The sequence below is a fragment of the Gopherus flavomarginatus genome, chromosome 3 (assembly GCF_025201925.1).
Source record: "Gopherus flavomarginatus isolate rGopFla2 chromosome 3, rGopFla2.mat.asm, whole genome shotgun sequence".
Taxonomy (NCBI): Eukaryota; Metazoa; Chordata; order Testudines; family Testudinidae; genus Gopherus; species Gopherus flavomarginatus.
Genome location: NC_066619.1, coordinates 101,271,823 through 101,295,393, shown reverse-complemented (window position 1 = coordinate 101,295,393; position 23,571 = coordinate 101,271,823). Strand labels below are relative to the sequence as shown.

Here is a 23,571-nt window from a genome sequence, read left to right as displayed (position 1 = left end):
ACCCTATCTCACAACTGTGAATATGCAGAGGCACTAAAAGATGAATCTACGGTTCAGGAAAATAGGAATGAATCACACTGACCAGAACCAGACAGAGAAGTTCTGCAAGTTTCCTCCACATGGATTTGGCAGTTTACCAGTATTTCAAACTGACCTGTGTGTCTTGCTATTTAAACCAAACTAGTAGAATGGTTCTGTGATGCAAATAAATGCCGTCTAGGGACTGGGATGCATCCTCCAGTCTCATCTTCACTTATCTCCAAAGCTACACTGCATTTTGATTTCTATCAGTGAAAGACTAATACACTGAAACCCAGTATTTTAATTGGCTCTACTATATTATTTGTTGCTTACCACACACACTGTCAAATCAATAATCTTACAGAAAATAAAGTCTTACATGGGCCTAAGCAAAGAGATATTTTGCATTAGATCTGTGCATTTCTGAAAACTAAACACTAACTAGTTTATTGTTGGTCTGTTTAATAGCCATGCAGAATTATTGGATTCTGATCAAATAAAGCAGCTTCATTACAAATGTGTTCCCCAAAAAAGTTCACTGTAAAAACAACTATAAATAATTGTGTGTAACAATGTGTAGCGGAGTTTTTTATTATGTGTTCTGAAATATTGTAATTCACTGCACAATAAATTAAAATAATGCAACTACAAATTTTCTACCCCTGCCCACTAAGACTTCAACTATTTAAGCTATGAGCACCGTAATCTATTCATGGGGGAAGTTTCACATTTCAGAGTATTGATTATAACTGGAGGAATGTTGTTGTCACGATTGATAAGTTAATATTTGTAAAATACTTTGATGATATGCATTATATGAAGGCTAAATATTATTTTTAGGATGTATTTATAAGGGGAAAGCCAACTTACTTTTCATAAAATAAGTTTACTCTTCAAAATGAGTAACAGCACTTTTTTAATTATCTGACCTGAGAAAACATAGAAGCTGAAGCTGCAGTCCTCAGGGTCGTTCCCCTCAATAAACACTAAGCATGGAACATTTCTTCCTTACCCTGTCAATGCTCCTATGAAGTCAGGCTTTTAAACAAAAGTATAGTAGTATTACTATAATTTAAATAGCAGTTGCTTGTATTTACCTTGGCGTCTTCTGGAGTCCTAAAATTAATTATTTTTCCAAACTCTTTGGCATGAAATACAGACTTAACGCGTTCCTACAAAACAAACAATTTTAAGTTAAGAAATGACCTTAATTTTTCTAAAGTTAATGAATGTATAATGCTTTCATACTCTAACTGCTCTACAAAAGTGACCTTCAAAGTGCAGTCTACATAAGAAACAAAACTTTAATCAAAAAACTTACTTTACAGCATTTCACTCTGTTTAATACACTGTAGTTAACTTCAAAAATTTGTATCTATAAAATAATCTACTCTATCTGGGAAAGGCAGGTTAACAAAAGCAAAATGTGATGTGCTAAATTTTCTGTGTAATAATGGTCTAAAGTAAACTACGTAAGAATCTGTGTGTACTGGAGCTAAATTTAACTGTTTCTTGACAGTTCTCTCATGTACAGACACAAATTTTCATGTACAGACTCACTTTCATAGTGAATTCCATTTTAGGATCAATCCTTCTTCTTGGTTGCTGCTCCCTTTAGGAGCATAGTCCATGGACAGGACATTACACTCCTTGACCCTTATTGTCAGACACTCAGCTGAATAAAAAAGGTATTCCTGAGTGAGTCCAAATCTTCTCCCAAATTCCATTTCTTTCAGAAAGAGGATACCAGACCCTTTGCCAAGTAACTCTTGTGCGAGGGGCTCTAGGGAGGGTATTTGGACTTACCCACATAAAACCCTGATCTGGGAAGACAGTCTTTCCTGTTGTGTTCCAGGTGTTGAAGAGTAGTGACTCTCTTTTACTACAGTGTTTTCAGAGGAGCGTTAGCGCGTGTAGCAGGAGGATGTAGGACCCCTAAGAAGCTGTATAGACTCTAAGAGTATGTCTACACTGCAATGTAAGACCAAGCTTAGATTCAGGCTTGAGCCCAACCCCCCCTTCCGTCTACACACAATTCTCTGGGACTCTGACTCAGACCTTGGGTTCTAGGACCCTGCAGTGGTGGAGGGTTTGAGCCAGAGTCAAGCCAGGACCCTCATGCTTTGAGTCCTATTGCTTTACAGCGTAGATACAGCCTCCCACTCACCTTTGACTCAGGCCCTGGGAATCCACCAAAAGTATCCTATACTACCATAATCTCTTTCTTTGTCCTTCAATCAACTCCAGGGAAACAGAAGTAATGTGCGCCCCCTTGGTGCAGGGTCAGCTGCCTTGAGTCTCACTAACCCTGAGCTTATATTGCAGTGTAGACATATCCTAAGCCTCTTTACTTTGGCTGACTGAGGATCTGCAGAGTTGGAAGAAATTACTGCAGAGCTCTTTTTCTGTAATTCCTGAGAGGGTATTTTGTCTGATATGGCTGGTTCTACCACCCTGAGAGCAAGGGCAGCAAATACAGGAAAAGAGATCTGCAGGTGATCTGTTTAGGGTACAATCCTACCTGGGAAAATATTATTTTAATAAACATTTTGCCCAGGGAAGAAGAGTGGATGGATGGAAGTGAAAAAAAGGTGAATGGGGAGAAGGGAACGCCCCTTGCCATTGCCCAAAATTGACTTTAAAAATTTGGAAATTGAAAAATTAAATTGGGAAAGCTGAGTTTCCATTTTGATGCACTAGCTAGAGGAAAGTTAGTATGGGATATGATCAAGCCCTCACAGACAAGTCTGAGCTACCTCCTGTAAATGTGTCAAAAGGTTACTTCAGAAAGAAAACTTAAGTGATACTTTCACATTTTGTTCTACTACTAGCCAGGCATCTACCCTACCTTGGCTTCAATGCGTAATCTTCTTCCATCAACAATGAATGGCTCTTTGGTAAACTCATCGTAAGTGTATTGCCACTCACATGTCGGCTGTCCAAATGTTCCTTTTGTCACAAACAAAACACCACTAAAAAGAGTAAAATATAATAAACAGTTCAAAAATGAAAGCAGAAAATAAAACGTTATGAAATACTTCCCCTCCCTGCACCAAAGAAATTAGGAACTAAATGTTAGGCACAGTGAAGTGGTCTTATTTCAGATAGTTTCCTACAAGCTACATGCAACAACCACATAGTACAACTTTTGAAAAGACACACAGGGACACTCAGGAAAGTTAATCCAAATTAACTTTTAAAGTGCATTAGTTAAATTATATTAAACCCCTTTCTGGATGCTGTTATTCAAAATTACAATGCCCTTAATTCGGTTTAGCATAATTTACTCTGGAGGTGAATTAAGGTAAATCAAATTAAGGCTACTTTAATTCTGAATAATAGCATCCACATAAAGGTTTAATGTGGTTTAACTAACACACTGCAAATTCATACCTTTAGTTAATTCGGATTAATTTCCCTAGATATCCTAGTGTAGACAACTCCTAAATTCTGCAGGTTCCTGTGCCTATTTACAATAGCATCTATAAGCATCTTTCTTCTATGCCAAGGCAGCAACTCTATTTTTAACTTGATATTCTCAGAGGAAAAATAGTCCCCAGACAGAAAAAATTAAATGATTTATGCTCCACTATTAAATATTTTTGAGTCTTAGAGGAAAATTCCATTCCTTTATTACTGAGTATCTTTACTTAGATTCCAGTCTTGCAATGTGCTTTACGCAGGTGGATCCCTGAGTCCATATAGAATTCCACTGTCATCATCCTGATCAAATATTCAATTTATCTACCTCAGTTACAGAAAACATGAAAGCAAGTTAGTCATCCTTGGATTATAGAAGCTACACAAGTGAGGCATAGGATAATATATCCTTTGCCAAACTAGCAACGAAAGAGTCATAGATAATAGGATGCCAGATGCAATTTTTTTCTCTCTCTACACACATATATATATAAAAAAGACACACACAAAATCTCTATATATCCACAGGTGTGAACATATATGTATAATGTATATCTCCATATATCCACATGTGTAAACATATACTTGACAAAATGATAAAAAACAGTTGTTTATCTAAAATAATTATCACTCCAACAGTTTGGTGGTACATTTTAAAGTATTTGCTATTCAAAGAGAAAAGCCTTTACCATTTTGTTATCATTAACAAATCTGTATTATTGACCATGGCATGTGTAACATATCTGAGTTTTGCAAATCTTCCATTTTCAATTTTCTAGAAGAAAAAGAGAAAGTGTTATAGCATTCCATAAAATACATTAATTCATTTATTTATTTCCTGTTTATAACTCAATTTCTAATCAGAATGAAAATGGCTTACTATAACTGAACGCGACAGTGTACCTTCTATTCAATAAAGAGCTAGCTACCAAAACAAATCAGAACGCAACTAAAATTTTTGTGACATTTTGCATTTGCCATGAAGATATGATCTTTAGACACAAGAGCTTTAGACAACTGTATGTGAAATTGATTTCTGTTAATACGGACAGGCAAATTAATGTAAGTTTCCACTGGGATCAGCCCCGTCCAAAGTTGGATACATCAGCAAGGTCTTTATTCCAAAACAGCTCTACAGAAGAACTTTGAACTCAATTTTTCCCATACTTACAGTGCACTGCAATATAATTAATTAATATTAATACGAAAAAAATAAATGGATTCCCAACATAACCATGCTATGATTCTTGGACTCTTGAAATTAGGATCAACTTGACTATCACTAACACATTAGAATCACTATCACTGGTAACTGAACTGAATTCAACTCTATAAAAGAATCCCAGATCATCTATAGGATCAGATTAGCTTCAGGACACTTCTTAGGTACTGGAGGTCACATGATGGGCAGCATGCTTTTGCATTCTCTATGCATTTTCCATAACATACATACTCATTTACAGTAGTTTGTGAATACTGTAGCTGAATCTTCTCACTATTCATGAGTGAATTGTATTTAAAATGGCAAATCCATGATATCAGACTCTTCAGTTTTAAATGCTGAGGCTCTGTAAACTTAGTACTACTTGTCAGCTTCTGGAAGCCTGAACTTCAGAGGAATGAACAGCTATATAAAAATGTAAAACAGGTTTATCCTTCAGCTTCAACTCTGGCACAGCTGCTTTGCTTGCAGTGACAATGTTCCAAAAGCATTCTGCTTAGCCTAAGAAATTTGTTCTAATTTAGATCCTGTGTTGCTGGGAAATAAGGACAAGAGCTGTTTACTTTCTCTTTTTTTCATTAGAGTGCATACAAACATCCCCTTTGTATTACTGGGTTTTTTTTTTTTTAATGGAAAATAGAACAGTTAACCAAAAAATAGTCCTTGAAACACTGTAGACACAGAAATTTCCAAAATCATTTGTAAGATTCATAGGTCAGTCCTCTCTCAAGTTAAAAGAATAGAGCCTAGCGGCCACTATTGATTACCACTTCAAACCACTGTTAATGTAACAAAAAATAAATAAATAAAAAGTCCTACAGTGAGACTGGATATTTCTATTACAAGCAGCAGTGAAAAACATTTGACCTAACAAATTTTAAAAAATTATGTTTTGATGTGTATACAGTAACTTAACAATTGGGATATTTCCCAACAGACAATATTTTTGATTTACAGACAAAAATCATGCAATTCAATCGACAAGGAGAAAAATACATATGGACAATATACAATTCTGTGCACAAGAAACATTTAGAAGTTTCCATTAACTTATCAGTTATTACACTGGGTTAGAATTTTAATGACTAATAAATTAATTATAAAATAACATCAGAACAATGAAAAGATGATCACCTAAATAAAAAGGCCTTCATTAACATTTGTTTATCCTTGTCAAGGTTCTAAGTTTATACCAGGAATTATTTTATTCAACAATCTTCCATAGCTGCACCTAAGGACTGGACAAAAGAAACATTTAAAATATAATTTAAGATTAAAGAACTGAAAACTGAGCGCACATAGTCAACAACTCTTCAAATCCTGTGGTGAAATCCGGCCTTACTAAAGCCAATGGCAAAACTCTCGCTGATTTTAATAGGGGTAGGATTTCATCCTCATTGTTTTCCTAATAAAACTAAATTATTCCTTCATAAAGATTTGAATTTTACATTCTTTAGTTGTCTACAGGTCAGTTTCATTACACATTTCTAAGAAAAGCCTTGTCCACATTGGTCAAGGAGACCGTTCTACAAACTTGTTAGAAACAAAGAGACTTTAAAACACATTTCTAAGTGAGCTTAGCCTTTATCCTAATGTGGGTGGAGTACAGAAGAAAGAGGGCACAGGAGTTTTCATGTCCATTTGGGCACTGACTTCTTTTAGGAAAAAAGAAGTATTTTTTAAACACGCATTTAGTGAAGTATTAAAACCCCTATGTAATTACGCAAAGCAGTCACAGCATTAACACATTAGTTTGCTGAGGTAAACTCTACAGGGAAGTGCAAGGATTACTTCAACCAGCTCACGTATTAAATGTACATCTTTTTACCTAATGTGGACATAGTTGTTGGTCTTTCCACTAAGACTATGTCTACACTACAAAGATAAGCTGACTTATGTTAGGTCGACTTACAGCCACACAGTAATTACTGCAGTGGCTGATGTCCCTATTACCCTCCTTCTGTCGGCGGCGCATGTCCTCACCAGAAGCGCTTCCACTGACTGAAGAGAGGCAATGTGGGAGACTGAAATCCAGGGCTCTAAACTCCATGCTGCTCCCCACCAGAAGCCCAGCTGCCCCCCAGGGGGATTCTCGCCTCCATGCTCCCAGTTGGAAGTGGGATGGTGGGGGAGCCACCAGGACTTCTCGCCTCCACGCTCCCAGCTGGAATTGGGGGAAAGTCTGGGCTTCTTGCGTCCGGTGGGGAGATCTGCAACGGGAGTCCAGCATGGAACCAGGACCCTAGGGGGAAGCAGGACTCCCAGCAGGGAGCCCAGGAGGCAGCCCAGCCAGGAGCCTGGGCGACAGCCAAGCTTGGGGCGGATTCCGGGCAGCAGCAGAGCCATGAAATTGACAATTATGACAGCCAATAGCCGATGTAAGGAATGCAGTGTCTACACAGACACTGTGTCACCCTGAGTATACTGACATAAGCCTTATGCCTCTCATTGAGGTGGTTTTATTATGTGAGGGGAGTTACATCAGCTGAGTTTTGTCGACAAAACTGTAGTGTAGACAAGGCCTAAGACTGTCATAGTTGGACAATCAGTACCTATTAAGGTGATGATTTATGTGATGTGGATGCCTATCCACTGGAAACTGAACTGAGGCAACCAATTTGTTTCACAGAGTAGACCAAAAAGCTATCAGAGGACGTCAACTTACCTCCACTGATCCCACTTAAAATTAAACCCTTGCCTAAAAGGCTTCATTATCAGTCTTCCTCTTCCAGTGGGTAGAGTTTTTTTTTTAAACAGTACTGACACAGATACATTAAAAGCAACATCACTCTACACTGAAACCTATTTTTGGTAAACGATCAGAAAATATGTAGGAAACAATCTATACTTGAAGAGGATAGATGAGATAACAGCTATAGGTCTTTTCCATTTCTATCTTTACATCTAGTATCTTATAATTTCACTTACTTTTACAAAACTGCTGTGATTAACATTTTACTGGTGAGAATGCCATATTTAAATGTAGTGGAAGGTTTAACTCCCAATACTGACATGCATGTATGTATTAAGAGGAAGAACGAGACATTACAACATTTAAAAAAAATCCCAATTTACCATTTTGATTCAAACTACATATGAGAGATTCTATGGGTGCATGTTGGAGTAAAGTATTAGCAGAGGAAGGCTCCTGAAATAAACTGAACTGTACCTATTGAGTGAGGAAACAAATATTTATTTAAAGGTGTGTTCTGCATTATTCAGTTATAAACAGTTTGGAGGACGATAGTATCCCAGAACACTATGATAAACTAAAACTCTTAGTGGTGGAAGGATAAGAACTCTCAATGACTGTTTCACGGCTTTAAAGAAACAAACACTGAAGAAACATTTGCTAATGTTAAAGAAACTTTCTGTAGTTCTGGGTCTGAAACTATTCAATATTTTCATTAATGACATGGAGAATGAAGTGGAGAGTATGCTTATAAAATTTGTAGATGACAGCAGGCTGGAAGAGGTTGCAAGCACTTTGGAGGACAGAATTAGAATTCAAAACAATACTGACAAATTGGAAAATTGGTCAGAAATCAACAAGATGAAATTCAATAAAGATAAGCATAAAGTACTATAGTTAGAAGGAAAAAATCAAATGAACAGCTACAAAATGGGGAATAATGGGCAAGGTAGTAGCACTGCTGAAAAGGATCTGAGGGTTACACACCACAAATTGCATGAGAGTCACCAATGTGATACAGTTGCAAAAAAAAAAAAAAGCTAATATTCTGGGGCTCATTAACAGAAGTGTCATATATAAGACACAAGATACAATTGTCCCACTCTACTAGGCACTGGTGAAGACTCAGCTGGAGTACTGTGTCCAATTTCAGGGGGACCACACTTTAGGAAAGATGTGGATAGACTAGAGAGAGTCCAGAGGAGAGCAGCAAAAATGCTAATATGTTTACAAAACCTATGAGGAAAGATTAAAATAAACTGGGCATGTTTAGTTTTGAGAAAAGAAGACTGAGGAGGGATCTGATATCAGTTAAGAGCTACTATAAAGAGGATGGTGATCAACTGTTTTCCATCTCCCCTGAAGATAGGCTTAATCTGCAGCATGGGAGATTTAGTTTAGATGTCAGGAATTTTTTTTGTAACTGTAAGTGTAGATAAGTTCTGGAATAGGCTTCAAGGGAGGTTGTGGAATTTTCATCATTGGAGTGCAGGGGACTGGACTAGATGACCTCTTGAGGCCCTATGATTCTATGAGATATGAGCCTTTCCAGGCAGCACAGGTGGTTGTTGCTGACTGAAAAGGAGTGGGGCAAGAGATGCAATTCTTAAAACCCAGGAGCCTGGGCATAATCTAAGTCCTGCTCTGAGAGTCTGGGGGATCCCCTGGGGTGAAGATTCTAAGTACTTATCTAATTACAGAAACTACAAACAGTAACTTTTAAATATTTACAGGAAAGAACATTGAAGAGAATCCATTTTGGACAACAGAGGATTCCAACTCAAGTAATGTGTAGCAAGAAGGAATGGGAGAGGAGTTGGTCCGCACCACCTCTTATACTCTAAGTACGGAGGACAAGGAGACAAACTGCACAGAAGTGGACCAATGGACATTACTTGCTAGAATTCTCTCTTCTCAGGCACATGGAGTACACAGTGGAATACCCACAGAAAAGCATTCGAAGAACCCGACAATTTGAGCAAATGTTTCATTGATTAGATGTAAAAAGAGGACAAAAATTATCTGTGAAACTGGACCCCCAAAAAACAAGTATCTAAATATTGAAGCACAGGTTCACTACCCATACTGTGCATCTTATTCTTGCTAGTAGCAGAGATTACCCATGCATATGCAGTTTCTGGCATATATGGTACCCCTGATCAGTAAAGGGGGAGACACACACACATACTTTTGGAGAGAGTGGTGCTTCTCATAGTTCTGAAAGTAGGAGATGGAGTAAGAATAGAGGCAGCAAAACTGCACTTTACTGTCTCTCTGCAATGTACGGATTGGCACCTCGCAATTGCCAACAGTACGTGTGATGCCCAGTCAGGAGCTGGCCCACATACATTTGAATGATTTAAGAGCCATCTTAATTAAGTGAGGCAAAATGGGGGCGGGGGAAGATGGGGAACCATAAAATTGCTAAAGATTAAATAGCAGTTGTGAATCTGTTAGGCCACACTTCTTTGCACTCAGCTAACCAGCCATGCTAGCCGAACATATTGAAAAGTATGCTACCTGACAATCTTCTCAGTTCCTCTCCTCATTCAATGGGTAACGCCTTCCACTTGCAGAATCTGGAAGTGGTCCAGTGTTGTTGCTGGAGACTCCAGAACTAAGTCCAGTCTTCAGCTCAGACCACCAGAAGAGTTCTTCCAAAGCTGCAGAAATACCCCACCAACAGATTACTAGAATTAAGATAACTTGGTATCCTAATAATTTTAAGGTTATTTATATAAATGTCTGAGTCCCCCTTTAGAGAAAAACATTCAACTGTAAAAAATTGTACTCTGGTCATTTACCAACTACTAGGGTGGGCTGAATGAGGAGAGAAGTTGGTAACAGAAAGAAAATTACTAGGTAAGAAATTTGTCATTCTGCTGCACAGCTTTCCCTCCTCATACATCACGAATGGGAAATAACAAGCAGTGAATCACAGAAGTAGGGGAGAGGATGAAAAGAGTCTTTATTATTATTATAGTAGAATAACAGGCAAAGAGAATTTCACTCCAAAAAGCAAGAGCTTTGTAATTTAACGTTACTTGGGAGCCCATCCGATAACACTTTCTTACCTACTTTGCAAATCTCCCTTGAGGCTCAAACTTTTTCCACATAATACCAAGAGGGATCTTGTAGAGGGAGACTTGATTCTTTCTTTGTGAATAGTTTCCCAGATATGCAGCATGCCAAGTGGTGCAGGATTTTAACATATTACCTACAGCAATGTTGAGGCCCTAAATGCGCTGACATTTTGGATAGAATGAGATGAACCGAGTACAGTTGATGTGTGCACTCAATATGCTTGAGATGTATTTTTACAGTGCTAGGAATGCCAATTTATACCACAACGTTCCAAAGGGGTGCTAATGATTGGAACAAAATAATTGGAGGACCATTTCCCAGGAATTGTAGAAGGAATTTACATTGAACAGAAAGGTTTCTGGAGGTGTAAGAACAACATTTGATACATAACAATAGTAACGTGGTTCTTGTATGGATACAGAAACCAATTCTATACCCTGTCTTTCAGAGGTAATACCAACTATAAAGGCCTGCAACAGACTAAACTGTCATTCTGAATAATCCTGAAACTTGATGATACTCAGAGGGAAGTCTGATGTGCCTGCCTAAAGAATGGTGCTATGGCAGTTACCACCTCCTGTAAGATGCTTGATTGTAGGACTCCAAGCGACCATTCTGTAAAAATTCCAGTGTAGCGCAGATCACTAGTTATATATTACTATTTGTACTGCAGTAGCATCTAGAGGTCAGGGCCCTACTGTGTAGGCTACTATACAAATAAAGAGACAGTCTGTGTCCCAGAAAGTTTTCTATTTCCCCCTTACACCAGAAATAATTTTGACCATCCTAATAAATGGAATTTCCTGATGCAATTCTGTTTGAATATTAAAAAGAACTGATCAATGAGGCTAATAGAGAAACTTCGCTGAACTACAAACCTCTCTTCTGATGACTAGATTGTTAATTGTAGGTTATCCAGGTCTGGATGAACAAGACAACTCTGCTTCAAGAAGTCTGGTGCTTTCTTCAGGTGGAATGGAGGTTCTATGGCTGTCTATCAACAGAGGACGAGGAGGATGACATTGGCTCTCCCTTTTCCCTCTTTTCTATATCCTTTGTGTGAACAGTCTTAAAAATCAGCAGATTATTCAGAGCCCAGGGCTTGACTTCCATTTCCAAAACCAAGTTTGACCTCTGGGACTAGACCTCCCAAAACCCCAAAGTAAACAGTAATGTTTCAATCATAAACCTCTAAAGGGAAACAGAAGGCAATTCTTCTGTGATCACCACATATCTACCCACTACATGGTTTCTTGAGCCTTCTTCTAAAGTAACTGGTACTGGCAACTATCAGACAGGGTCTGTATCTTTGAACATGGCACTGATTGGCATATTGTCCATGAACAGATATAAATTCATAAACTGCAATGTGTATCTTGCTGTGATTCACAGCCATTCTTTAGGACTCTGGGTGCAGAGGGTAGATCAAAAGGAAGAGTTTTGTACAAGAATTATGAGCTCTCATACACAAATGCTCCTTTTGTCTTTGTCACAGTGAGAATTTTGTTAGATTGAGAAGAAAATATGTATAGGTTTTCTAGGGAGCTTCTTCTCCAGAATTTTAACTCTGATTGGGGAATAGTCCCTTCTTGAACACTCTTGATGGTGACTATGCTGGTTTTGACAGTGAGAGTAGAGGCCTCTTTGCTATCTCAGTTACTCCGTTGATTTTTCTGTTTCCCTGAACAGTTCCTCATCTGTAAATTTGCATGCCCAAGATATCAGTTTAGGATGACCCTATTGCTAACATGACTTCCTTGTAGCTACTGAATTAGGAACCACTGCTCTTGTGACAAGTCATATTAGTGATTTGACCAGAATAGAACCAAAGGCCCCGCATTCCAAATCTTTGTCTGAATGGTTATAGCTGAGGCACTAAAATTGCTGTGCAATATGTCTTCACTCTTATTCTCCCTGGGGTCTTTTGGAAGAAAGTCACACCTTCAGAATGGAAGCAACTATGTCTTCCACTGGTGGGAATCCTGCTGCAACAACCTGAGGTTCACAGAACTTATGAAATTTCTTTATGTTTAACTCTTTTTTTGGACAGTGTGTTTGTGGTATTTCCCCTGGCTGTGTATGGGGGAGAGGCAGCACACTACACATCATGGTGTGGGAACCCATAAACTAACTAGGGGTACTGGTACAGATAACCCTGATTGTGGGAACAGCTTGCTACACATCCCCAAGCACCTGAAAGGATGCCTGCCTGCTTTCTCATGCGGGCTAGGTCCACTTTCAGACTGACTTAGTATCATTGAGAGTAATACTCTGAGTAAAGCAGGGGTCATTTTGAACACGGAAAGGGATTTCTCACTAACCTCCCTGTATTCCCATTATAGTGCAGCTGTCAAGGAAATAGGTACTCACATGCCTCCCTTCTGATCAGTGTCTAAAATGCTTGTGACGTTTTAATGCAAGCTAGCTAATGGAAAGTGGGAAGGGTGGAGGGAGAGAGAGACCCCTTCCCACTCATCAGACTAAGCACCTTTCCCTGGCAGAGAAGGGATCTGTGGGCTGAAAGCCAAACAGGCACAAGATCCATTAGACTGCAACCTGAAGCAGGGCTTCACAGGAGAAACATGCTTTTCTGCCCACACATACAGCAGGGTGGGAAAGAGCCTGACAGAGAGGCATTGTAAAACAGCCCCTCTGAGGAGAAAAACCCCAGCAAAAATTCCCTCTCACCTCAAGGGTTAGAAGGCAAAGGAGAAAGGCTTTAAACCACAATTTTTACATGGTTTACTCATTAACAATACATATTGGTAGTTTACAAAGGAGACACTTGCTTCTGCTTTTTCGGGACCTGAAACCTCTGGAATTTATCAGACTTACCCCTCATTGCTTGTTCAGGGGTTCTTCTCTCTGTGGGACTCTTCAAGCTCCTTGTTGAACTTCCCATGGTCGAGTCATGGCTTGAAGTCAAGGATCTACACACTTCTCCCACTCAAAACCCAAGGACCTGGCAGAGTGAGGGTTAGCAGCTTGTGGCAGCAGGGCAGCAGAAGCTTGCCTTCTCAAGCTCATATCCTAGCAGAGCCAGGGTCAATGGTTTCTGGCAGAAGGTCATAGCTTGCCCTCTAAGCATTCTGAAAAGCTGCCTAAACATCTCAGAGTTGGCTTGATGCTTGTAGGCTTCTCTGCTGCCGCAATGAAGGAGAGAGGAACCCATTCAAGAGGTGCTATTCCAGGGAAACCAAAGGCCTAATTCCTCACCTCAGAAAAGAGAGAGAGGAGCTAGAAGCTGAAATGAAGTCATCATTGCATGAAAACTAATTAAAAAAATTAAACATAAAACAAAATGCTCATGAGAAACTGAACAGCCATTGTCCGGCAGCTGGAGGCAGAAAATCTGGTGGCTAGGAAGCACTTAGTCCTGGAGATCCCAGCAACAAAGGATCACCTCTGAATTCCACAGGTGAAAGTATTTTAGTGATGAATGAGAGAAGCTGTGCTATAGTAAATAGTTACGATATAGTAAACACGTTAATTAAATGCACAGCAAGGCTTAATCCATGTTTATGTAGTTTGGTAACTTTAACTGTCTAAAGTAAGTCTTAGTAGCACCAAGTAAAAATCCTTCGTCACACTCATATCAAGCTGTTATAGCAACTAGAATATAGATTCCCTGTATAAACACAATCAGAAATTCTTCATGACACCTGTTTAAATGAATGAACTGTGCATGACATCGTAAGTTTGACAAGTGTTCCTAAAGCCTTAACAAACAAAACAAAAATAAAAAATTGGTGAACAGAATTTGCTACTCCAAGCTAAATTATAGCAATAGCAGCATGTTTCTGTTTCTGCTTTACTTGTGCAAACAAAACTGCTAACTTCAGTAGGAGATTTTGGGTGTATAAAGAACAGAGATCAGAGCATAACTGTGTTTATATCTGATATTGTTATTTATCTATCATAATGTTTGTTTCTGAGTGTTTGGAGAAAAAATGGTACCTCTGCTAGCATCAGGCTATGTCAATCTGTTGTTACTTGCTCTAAGCATGGAGTATTCCTTTTCCATCTACAGCCCTATTCAGAACAGGCTATTTGCGGTGAGAGCAGGTGAAACATCCAAACACAAATACAATTTTTTTCCTGATTTGATAAGAACAGTGCTTTAAAAAGTGCAATTATGGTCAGAAAAAGTGACATTTTAAAAATGGCTCCATATTTTATATATATAGAGAGAGACAAGGTAGGAAAGGTAGTATCTTTTACTGGACCAACTTCTGTTGGTGAGAGAGACAAGCTTTCGAGTTACACATGACCTGAGAAAGAGCTCTGTGCAACTCAAATGCTGGGCTCTCTCACCAACAGAAGTTGGTCTCATAAACCAACATGTCTACAACACTACATATAAAACACACACACACACACCCCACCCACTCCTTTGCTTTTTACTATTCTTAGTACTACTGAAGCAACAGAATTATAGGAGACTGAGCAGAGTTCTTTACAGGATCAGTTTATACTGATTAAGATCCAAATTCAGAATCTTTGCTTCGAGATGTCAAGTGGTATTTGTCTCAAATGCACATTAACTATACACCTCTAATACTTTGACTGCATCAGGAATACTAGTGATTATATAAGAACATACAAAATGCTATACTGGGAAGACAACTGGTCCATCTAGCCCAGTATCCTGTCTCTGACAGTGGTTAGTGCTAGATGCTTCACAGGAGATGAACAGAACACAGCAATTATCAAGTGATCCATCCTGTTGTCCAGTCCCAGCTTCTGGCAGTTGGAAGTTTAGGGACACCTGGAACATGAGGTTGCGCCCCTGACCATCTTGGCTAATAGCCATTGATGGACCTAACCTCCATGAACTTCTCTAATTATTTTTTTGAACCCAGTTATATTTTTCGTCTTCACAATGTCCCATGGCAACGAGTTCCACAGATTGACCATGCATTGTGTGAAGAAATACTTCCTTTTGTTTGTTTAAAATTATATTAATTTCATCAGGTAACCCCTAGTTTTTGTGTATGTGAAGGGGCAAATAACATTTCCCTATTCACTTTCACCACGCCATTCATGATTTTATAGACTTCTATTATATTGCCCTTACTCATTTCTTTTCTAGACTGAAAGGTCCCAGGCTTTTGACTCTCTCCTTGTATGGAAGTTGTTCCATATCACTCATCATTGTTGAGCCTCTAAGCGCCTTTCCATTTCTAATATATCTTTTTTTGAGATGAGGTAACCAGAATTGTACACAGTATTCAAGAAGTGGCCATACCATGAACATATGAGCCAGAATCGTCACAATTTAGAAGAAACGGTTACTTACTTTAACTGCGCTTCTTTAAGATGTGATGCACATTTGTATTCCACTTAGGTGCGTGCGCACCCAGAGAACCAGAGGCAGCAAATTTTGTCTTGCAGTACCTGTAGGTGGTGGCGGTGGTGACTTGTGCTCATAGCCCCTCCCTTGGCTATATGAGGCAGTGATGTCTCGACACTCCTCAGTTCCTTCGCACTGAATGCCCAGATACTAGAGTCCAATGCAAAGGGGATGGAGGGTGGATCATGGAATATATGCCTGCATCACATCTTGAAGCAGCACAGGTACAGTAAGTAACCGTTTCTTCTTCTTCGAGCAGATGCAGCCATGTATTCCACTTTGGTGACTCACAAGAAGTATCCACAGAAAATGGGGCTTGGAGTCTATCTAAACAAGGATTACAGGACTGCCCTCCAAAAGTCTGCATCAGCTCTGGATGATGCCATAATGGTTCCTAAATACATGTATCGACAACTACAGGGCACCCCTGCAAATGTCCAATACTGCGATGTCACCAAGAAATCCTATTGATTTAGGCGGCACTCTCACAGAACGAGCTCGCACCTGCTCAGAAGGTGTAGTCAAAGCTATTACACATGCACGATTGATAAAGGATGTTACAATCTGCATATGACACCAACAGGTGAGACGAAGCATAAAACGGTTTAGTTCTGTCCAGACAGAAAGTTAGACATCATCTCACATCTAATGTATGGAGATGCTGCTGATCTAGAGGTGAATGTAGCTTAGGAAAGAACACAGAGAAGTGACAATCCTGGTACTCATGGCTCATCATGGACAGCCCCCGATGTGGACCAGGTGATGGAGAGAGAGAGAAGAAAGAACCCAACCCTGACACCAAGGAGTGTTGGGTTTCGAGGGATAAAGGTAGAGGCAGTCTTGAGGGTGTGAGTCATAGTTCTAACTAATGTCACCCAGAAAGAGGCAGGGACTGGTACAGATGGTTGAAACGGTACCTCTGGCATTGAATATGCTTCTGCTGTTCCCAGTGCCAAGAGCAGCATCGACCCTGAAGTCAGCGGCAATACCTAAGTAGCTAACAGTGTTGAAATGGAAGGTGGTGAGTACCGCCACAGTAACATCAGCAGTGCAGAATGGAGAGTACCAAGGAGTTTCCCAGACCACTTCCATGGACTGCGGAAGCGAAACATCAAGGTGTGGTGCTGACAGATCCAAAGGTTAAGCAGCTCACCCAGCCAGCAAGGTCATAAACAACGTAGTCCCAGCAAAGTCCTGGACCAAAGGAGAGACTGGGATAGAAAGGTGGAAGAAGTCCATTGCTGCCTGATATGCTGCTGGTGTGGAAACAGCCAGTGCCAGCATCACCCTCATTGGTACTGGACTCAATGGACGTCCTGGGGCTGGAACAGGAGTTGACAGTACAGGAACTCTGACCTCCCTGAGTGGTAGTGGGGAGCAGTTAGAGGGACCTGCTCCATCCTGCACACCAGCATTAACACTGTGCCAGTTCTGGAGGAGGCAGAAGAGTCTCCACAAGACCTGGAGTTATCGTGATTGGTCTTATGAGACCTTTTCCTCAGTGCACTTGATGGGGAGCAGCTCCCTCCATTTCTTCGCCAGAGTCTGATTCCACAGCACAAAATGGAAGCACTCTCAGAACCTGATGACAGCCTCCGATCCGACGCAGGGCCTGTCTGAGAAGGTGCTGCTTTAGGTGAAGGTCCCTAGCCACCTGAGTTCATTTTGCAAACAGAACTGAATTCATTTTGTAAATTTACAAACTGAATCCTAGTGAGGGCTTCACCAGGGATATAGTTGACTAAATCTAACTAACACGAAGGGGACTAACTATATAGAACTAGAAAAAGTCACTAAGAGTTAGAGAGAGATTGTGAGCTTAAGAACCACGTGGAGTTAAAACTCCAGCCACGGGCAGTAAGAAAGAACTGAGAGGTGTCGAGGTGGTGCTGCTTCATATAGCCAGGGGAGGGGCAATGAGCACGAAGCAGGCATGCTGCTTTGTACAGGTACCGCTAGGCAAAATTCTCCAGCTCTGGAGTGCTGGGTGTGCACACACCTAAAAGAGGAATATGTGGCTGAATTTCCTCAAAAAAGAAAAAAGGACCTGACTTTTAGTTCCTATAAACGGAGCCAATTTGATATGAAATCACTGAGTCACAAGAAACATGGAACTCAATGACATTTTTACAGTTAATTTGCACAGTTGAATTAAAAGCAAACACTTATTTCCATTTACTTAAAGGTGTGTCTCATTATGAAGGAAATAAAACTAAGATTCCCTGATTTAGCAAGTATGCCACTATCAAGTGAAGTGGAAGTCGGACCTAAAGCAAAAATAGAAGGAACTATACTAAAAAAGCCAATTATACATGCTAAAATGCACAAAAAGAAAAAGAAAATGTCAGATGTTGAATTTAAAGCTACAGTTTAGTAGCAATAAATCTAATAAAGCATAAGGGAAATGTTAAATACTATAGTTGACCTTTTCAGAAGGAAGAACTTAAAACTATTTCCCCTTTTAGGCACAACATGAATTTTTTCAGGTTAAAGAATGCACACTTTTTCCTCTACTTTCTTCAAATACAGTATATTATAATATAAATGTATGTCTGATATACTACCGTATTCTTCCTGCAGAATCTCAAGGCAGTAATAAAATGCAATTTTTTCTCTAAACCATTTTTGTGGTATTTCCCTTGAAGAGTCCAATATTTTAGAAAAACCAGAAGTGTAAAGTACATAATGATCTTCTGCATCAGTAGTTCCCTTTGAAATGAGTTTTCAAATCAAGTTTCCCCACTATTATCCGGAGTTTCAATGTCCATCCCTCCACCCACTGCCCAAGAGTGCAAACTGAGCAACAGCCTCTAAAGCTGGGGTCGACCACCTTTCAGAAGTGGTGTGCAGAATCTTCATTTATTCACTCTAATTTAAGGTTTTGCATGCCAGTAATACCTTTTAATGTTTTTAGAAGGTCTCTTTCTAAAGTTTATAATATATAACTAAACTATTGTTGTATGTAAAGTAAATAAGGTTTTTAAAATGTTTAAGAAGATTCATTTAAAATTAAATTAAAATGCAGAGCCCCCGAACTGGCGGCCAGGACCTGGGCAGTGAGAGTGCCACTGAAAAATCAGCTCGCATGCTGCCTTCGGCACCCGTGCCATAGGTTGCCTACCCCTGTTCTAAAGCATATGAAGTAGCAACAGCATGAAAATCAGGATGAGCAGTCTGAACTGTAAGGTAGTTCTCCCATCAGAAGCTGTAAGAAAATAACAGGATGCACTGGAGGAGGCTGACTCTTTATGATAAGGTTTTAGTTGGCACTAAAGAGTGAAGGTTTTTTTGGGATAATCCTCTTGCTGATATTTGAATAAACAGTTGGTTTGCAAAACACATACTACTAGACAAACGAGTTCTAAATGCTTTTATAATGCCCCCTTTCCCCTTAACACTTAAATTTAGATGTATAGAAGATCAACTGGTTTAGAGAAAAATATGCAAGCTGACTAGTAAGTAAAGAAATGTAAACAAACACTTACTTGTCAAAGAAACAAAGAACGTTTAACAATGACAACTGAAAATTTGCAATCTAATACTGTACTGTGTACGCCTTTTGTTATTTTGTGTTCTGCATTTTCCACCTAGTTTAATGAGGAGCTGTATGTTTTATACATGTTACTATACAGAATAACATACAAGACTAAAACAAGTACGGCCATATTCCCAAAATGCATTTAAATAATAATTTTTGGACTAAATGACAGTATAAATGCATTCTAAAAAGAATGCTTCACTTTATACGAAGAACCAAATCTTCTAAGCTGGCAACAAAGGATTTTAGGAGGATCCACATTTTACTGAAAAATTCAACATGTGTAAACTAAAATGAATGTTTAAGAACCAGTTATCTTGAAAATGAAAAGATGAATGAAAAATCAAAATGATTACATGAATTTTAATAAGTTTTTTTAAACTAACCTTTCTAGGGCAATCATAGCAATATTCTATAATCTTATTTTTTTACATAATCTAATTCTGGGAAATGTGAGTGATGACATTGGAACAGAACAGATGAATCGATTTTTTAGATAAACTTTAAACAAGTTTATTGTTATTAAAAGAAAGTCAGACAAAATATTTTTGAAATATCAAATAAACAGAATGCAAAATATTCAACAGCATTTTTAATATCAATAAGCACAGTACAGCTCAAAAAGATTACACTGAATGCATGTATATTATAAAGGCATCTTAGCTAACAAATGATGATTTAAAATTAAAAAAATATTAAACAAAACTCTGAGGAAAATGGAAAAAACAGATTAAATATAATTTATGGAAATTTGCCTGCAACAATATCATTAAATCAGATCATAACATTAGCTCCTGTCAACTTAGTACATAAATATATTTAATATATTTTAATTTCTCTGCTTAAATATGATCATTTTTTGTTTGCCTATATTTTTGTACAACTTTTAAAAGACAAAAATTAAAATAAAAAAGTTACTTTCTATGGCAGTCATGGCAGCAACAACATTTAATAGTATAAACTAAGAGTCCAATTAACGTGACAAAAACTCATGCATTTGTAATGGTGCATATTTTCCTAACTGTCATTATCATTATCATCATCATCATCATCACTACTATTGTGATTCTTAGTCCATTCCCTGTAGGCCTGTCTTTTCTGCAAGCATGATAAGGGAAGAAAAAAAGCATAAGTGTTAGTTTACACTGGCAAGTTAGTTAGTTTTTAAAAAGCAGACAAATTCTGAAATGGCTTCTGAATTCAGGATACAATAGAAGCGTTCCAATCCCCTGTTAATGGAGTCATACACCTGTCTGTAATAATCAGCAAATGAATCACCAAAGATTTATTAAGCCCTAATCCTGAAACTTGTTGCCCACAGGAAGAACACTGCACTTGCATGAAGACCCAATGATTTCAGTAGGGCTCTGCATAAGCATAGGGATCTGCCTCCACATATCTTATTGCAAGTTTAGAACTTTAATGTGTAAATCCTATTTCATAAAAGGAACATGCTTAAGGTGACTATTGCATTTCTCGGAAGATTCAAGTCACTTGAACGCGAATGGGCATCAGAATATTCTCCAAGGTATAGGATGATAATCTAAATAAACTCCTCATTTTATCTTATTATTTAATTTAAAAAACAGAATCATAGAGGAAAAAAATCATCTTTTTTCCATTTTAAAAATTGTGATGGGATTGTACTGATCTAGACAGCATAAAAAGTAGAACTACACATCTTGAATCCATCAGTTAGTGCCTTCTGGGTCCTCTCAAAACTACTAATTTGCTCACAAATTAACATTATCATGTAATCCAAACACTTGCAAAATTAATGTAGAGCATAAACAATACAAAATAATTATATAATTTGTAGTCAAGGAGTTGGACTTAGTCTTGTTAGCATTCTGCTTCACTAGCATGACATGAAATATCAAAGGGGAAATACATCAAGAACCCTACTGTCTTATCAGAAAGAGGAAGTATAGTGACTAGACCTTTTTGTGCTGTTTATCAGTAGCAGTTTTTAATGGTTTGCCAGTTAAGGCCGTGCTGTTTGTTAGTACGTATTTTGCAAGATAATAGCATGGGAAATATAAACTGCATCATGAGAGAACAAAGTAAGATTATAGCCCTTAGTGTTATAGGATCTTCAAAGAATGTTGAAGAGGAACTCCATAGTAAGATATAATATTAACTCAGTTTAGCAATTTCAATTTTAGAATACTTTGATTCAGAAAAGCACTCTTTAGTAGGAGGCAGTAGAGAAAATACAGCAGAATACACAGAAACAGACAGACCCTAATTTCATATAAATGACGCACTATGCAGCATCTCAAAATATGTTCTAAGTGAAACAAAAACCCTACCCAGGTAACAAATACTTTGAAAATGTTTGGCTACGTAACTTCCCATCCATCTTGTACAAGGCGACCTACTCTTTCTCAAATTCATCTCTGGATCTCAGGAATTCCAGCACACTGCTAGGGTATTGAAGGGAAATCTCTAATAGAAGGCTTTCATATATATATTAGAACATCCTATCTGCCGTCTCCAATTTGCATTCAACTAGCAGTTATTGATTTTGTCATTTCCCAGGTGTGAATATTTTTAAAATTCAGTTTCTATGATAATGAAAGACAATTAGATTATAGGAATTTTCCACCTTATTTATGGACATACTGTAAAATCAGTTCAAAGTACTTTAACTCTAATGTAGAATTATCTATTAACTTTCCATTAAAGGTGGTTAAAGTAAAACAGGAAGCATCTCAAATTATTAAAATATCACACTATTAAAAAATGTGTGAACTAACAGCAGCTCAGCTCATCTAATAAAAAGTTACAAGTCTAGATTTTTGGATATGAACAAAGCTACAGTCAAAAATTACTGAAATGCTTTTAACTGAAGCAGTGTGATATAAATGTAGTTACTGTCCATGTATCTCAAATACAAATTTCTGCAAAAACATTACTTTCACATTTTTAATTAAAAAACACAGTGGTTGCTGAAGAGTTTAATCAATTAAAATTCAGGCAAAAATATCATTGTGCTTTAACTTTATCTAAATGCACAATATAAAAAAAGTTACTAAAAGAAAAACTATGCTTACCGCAGCTGTTGTAACAAAACTAAAAAGCCTAAAACACACGCATACAAGCATTTATCTTATTTAAGTCACTTTGTCAACATATGCATAATTAAGGACGTTGTGATATAAATTATACTGCAAGTTCTCTCTGAAAGGGCATGTGTTAGCTGTCTTTCTATAAAATATTGCAAGACTGGCCATAAAATCCATGCAATGAGGATACAAATGAGACTACATGTTACTAAATATCAAAAATGTACTGGCAAGGGACACAAAATCAGTAAAAATTCTGGAAAAAGTGATTTAGGTTTTTTCCTCCCCCATATGCAAGTTTATATCAAATTATGTTTCAGTTGCTTCACCTGTAACATCTGACTTCCGGTCCCATCCCTTAACCTGTAAGGTCTAATAACTCCATCTTCACAAAAGAAACGAGGTGGTCGCAGACTCGTCACATCATCAGATGAATCTGTAGCTCTGAAAACAAAGCAGTAAATTCAAAATGTGTTACATATTTAGCACAGACATTGGTATACTTTTAAAATACCATATTTTCAAAAAGGTCCTAACGTTATTCTATGTAAATATTTAAAATACTGATAAAATGACATATTTGCTCTTGCTCTATGTAAATTACATGCAATTTTCAGTTTGATTATTGAGGCACACGTAGCTATAGTAATTGGACAAGTGTAATCTTCACTGACTAGTCAGGGTGCCTTTATTATTTAGGCTAATCATAAACATTACACATACTATGGCTTCAATGGCAAAGACTTATGCACATGCTTATTGTTAAATCAATGGGACTACATAAATACTGTGTATAAATGTGTGTGCATATTTATGTAACTGATTTATGGAACACAAGGCTAAACAAGTAGGTATTTATTTACAAGCTGGACTCTGTAGAAAATGATTATATGGTAAATGAATGTCTGCAAAATTCCTCTCATTGAAATTTCCATGTAAAAGAACCCTGTGCTAATGTTCTTTCTTCAACTTTGCTTCATATTCTGTGTTTTCTTCACAAAGGAACTTTAAAAAAAGAGCAAGCGGCAGTGGGGAGGGTAGTGGTATGAAGGAGAAACAATGGTCCAGATGCTGGAGAGCAGCAAGGCCAGTACAGTCCATAAATATGGTAAACAGCATGAGCTCTCACTTATAATTGAGGAGGTCTAGCAAAAGAAAGATGGATCGAACTTT

General features: G+C 38.1%; 1 protein-coding gene across 1 annotated transcript in view; it reads right to left on the bottom strand.

The window, feature by feature from the left end:
- VPS13A (vacuolar protein sorting 13 homolog A) overlaps positions 1 to 23,571 on the bottom strand; it is a 322,609-nt gene that overhangs the window by 9,687 nt on the left and 289,351 nt on the right. Inside the window, exons 67-70 of the mRNA XM_050945432.1 lie at positions 22,728 to 22,842; positions 4,131 to 4,216; positions 2,870 to 2,993; positions 1,119 to 1,193 (exon numbers count right to left, since the gene is read on the bottom strand). Coding sequence (XP_050801389.1) covers positions 1,119 to 1,193; positions 2,870 to 2,993; positions 4,131 to 4,216; positions 22,728 to 22,842 — 400 coding nt within the window. The remainder of the gene's footprint in view (positions 1 to 1,118; positions 1,194 to 2,869; positions 2,994 to 4,130; positions 4,217 to 22,727; positions 22,843 to 23,571) is intronic.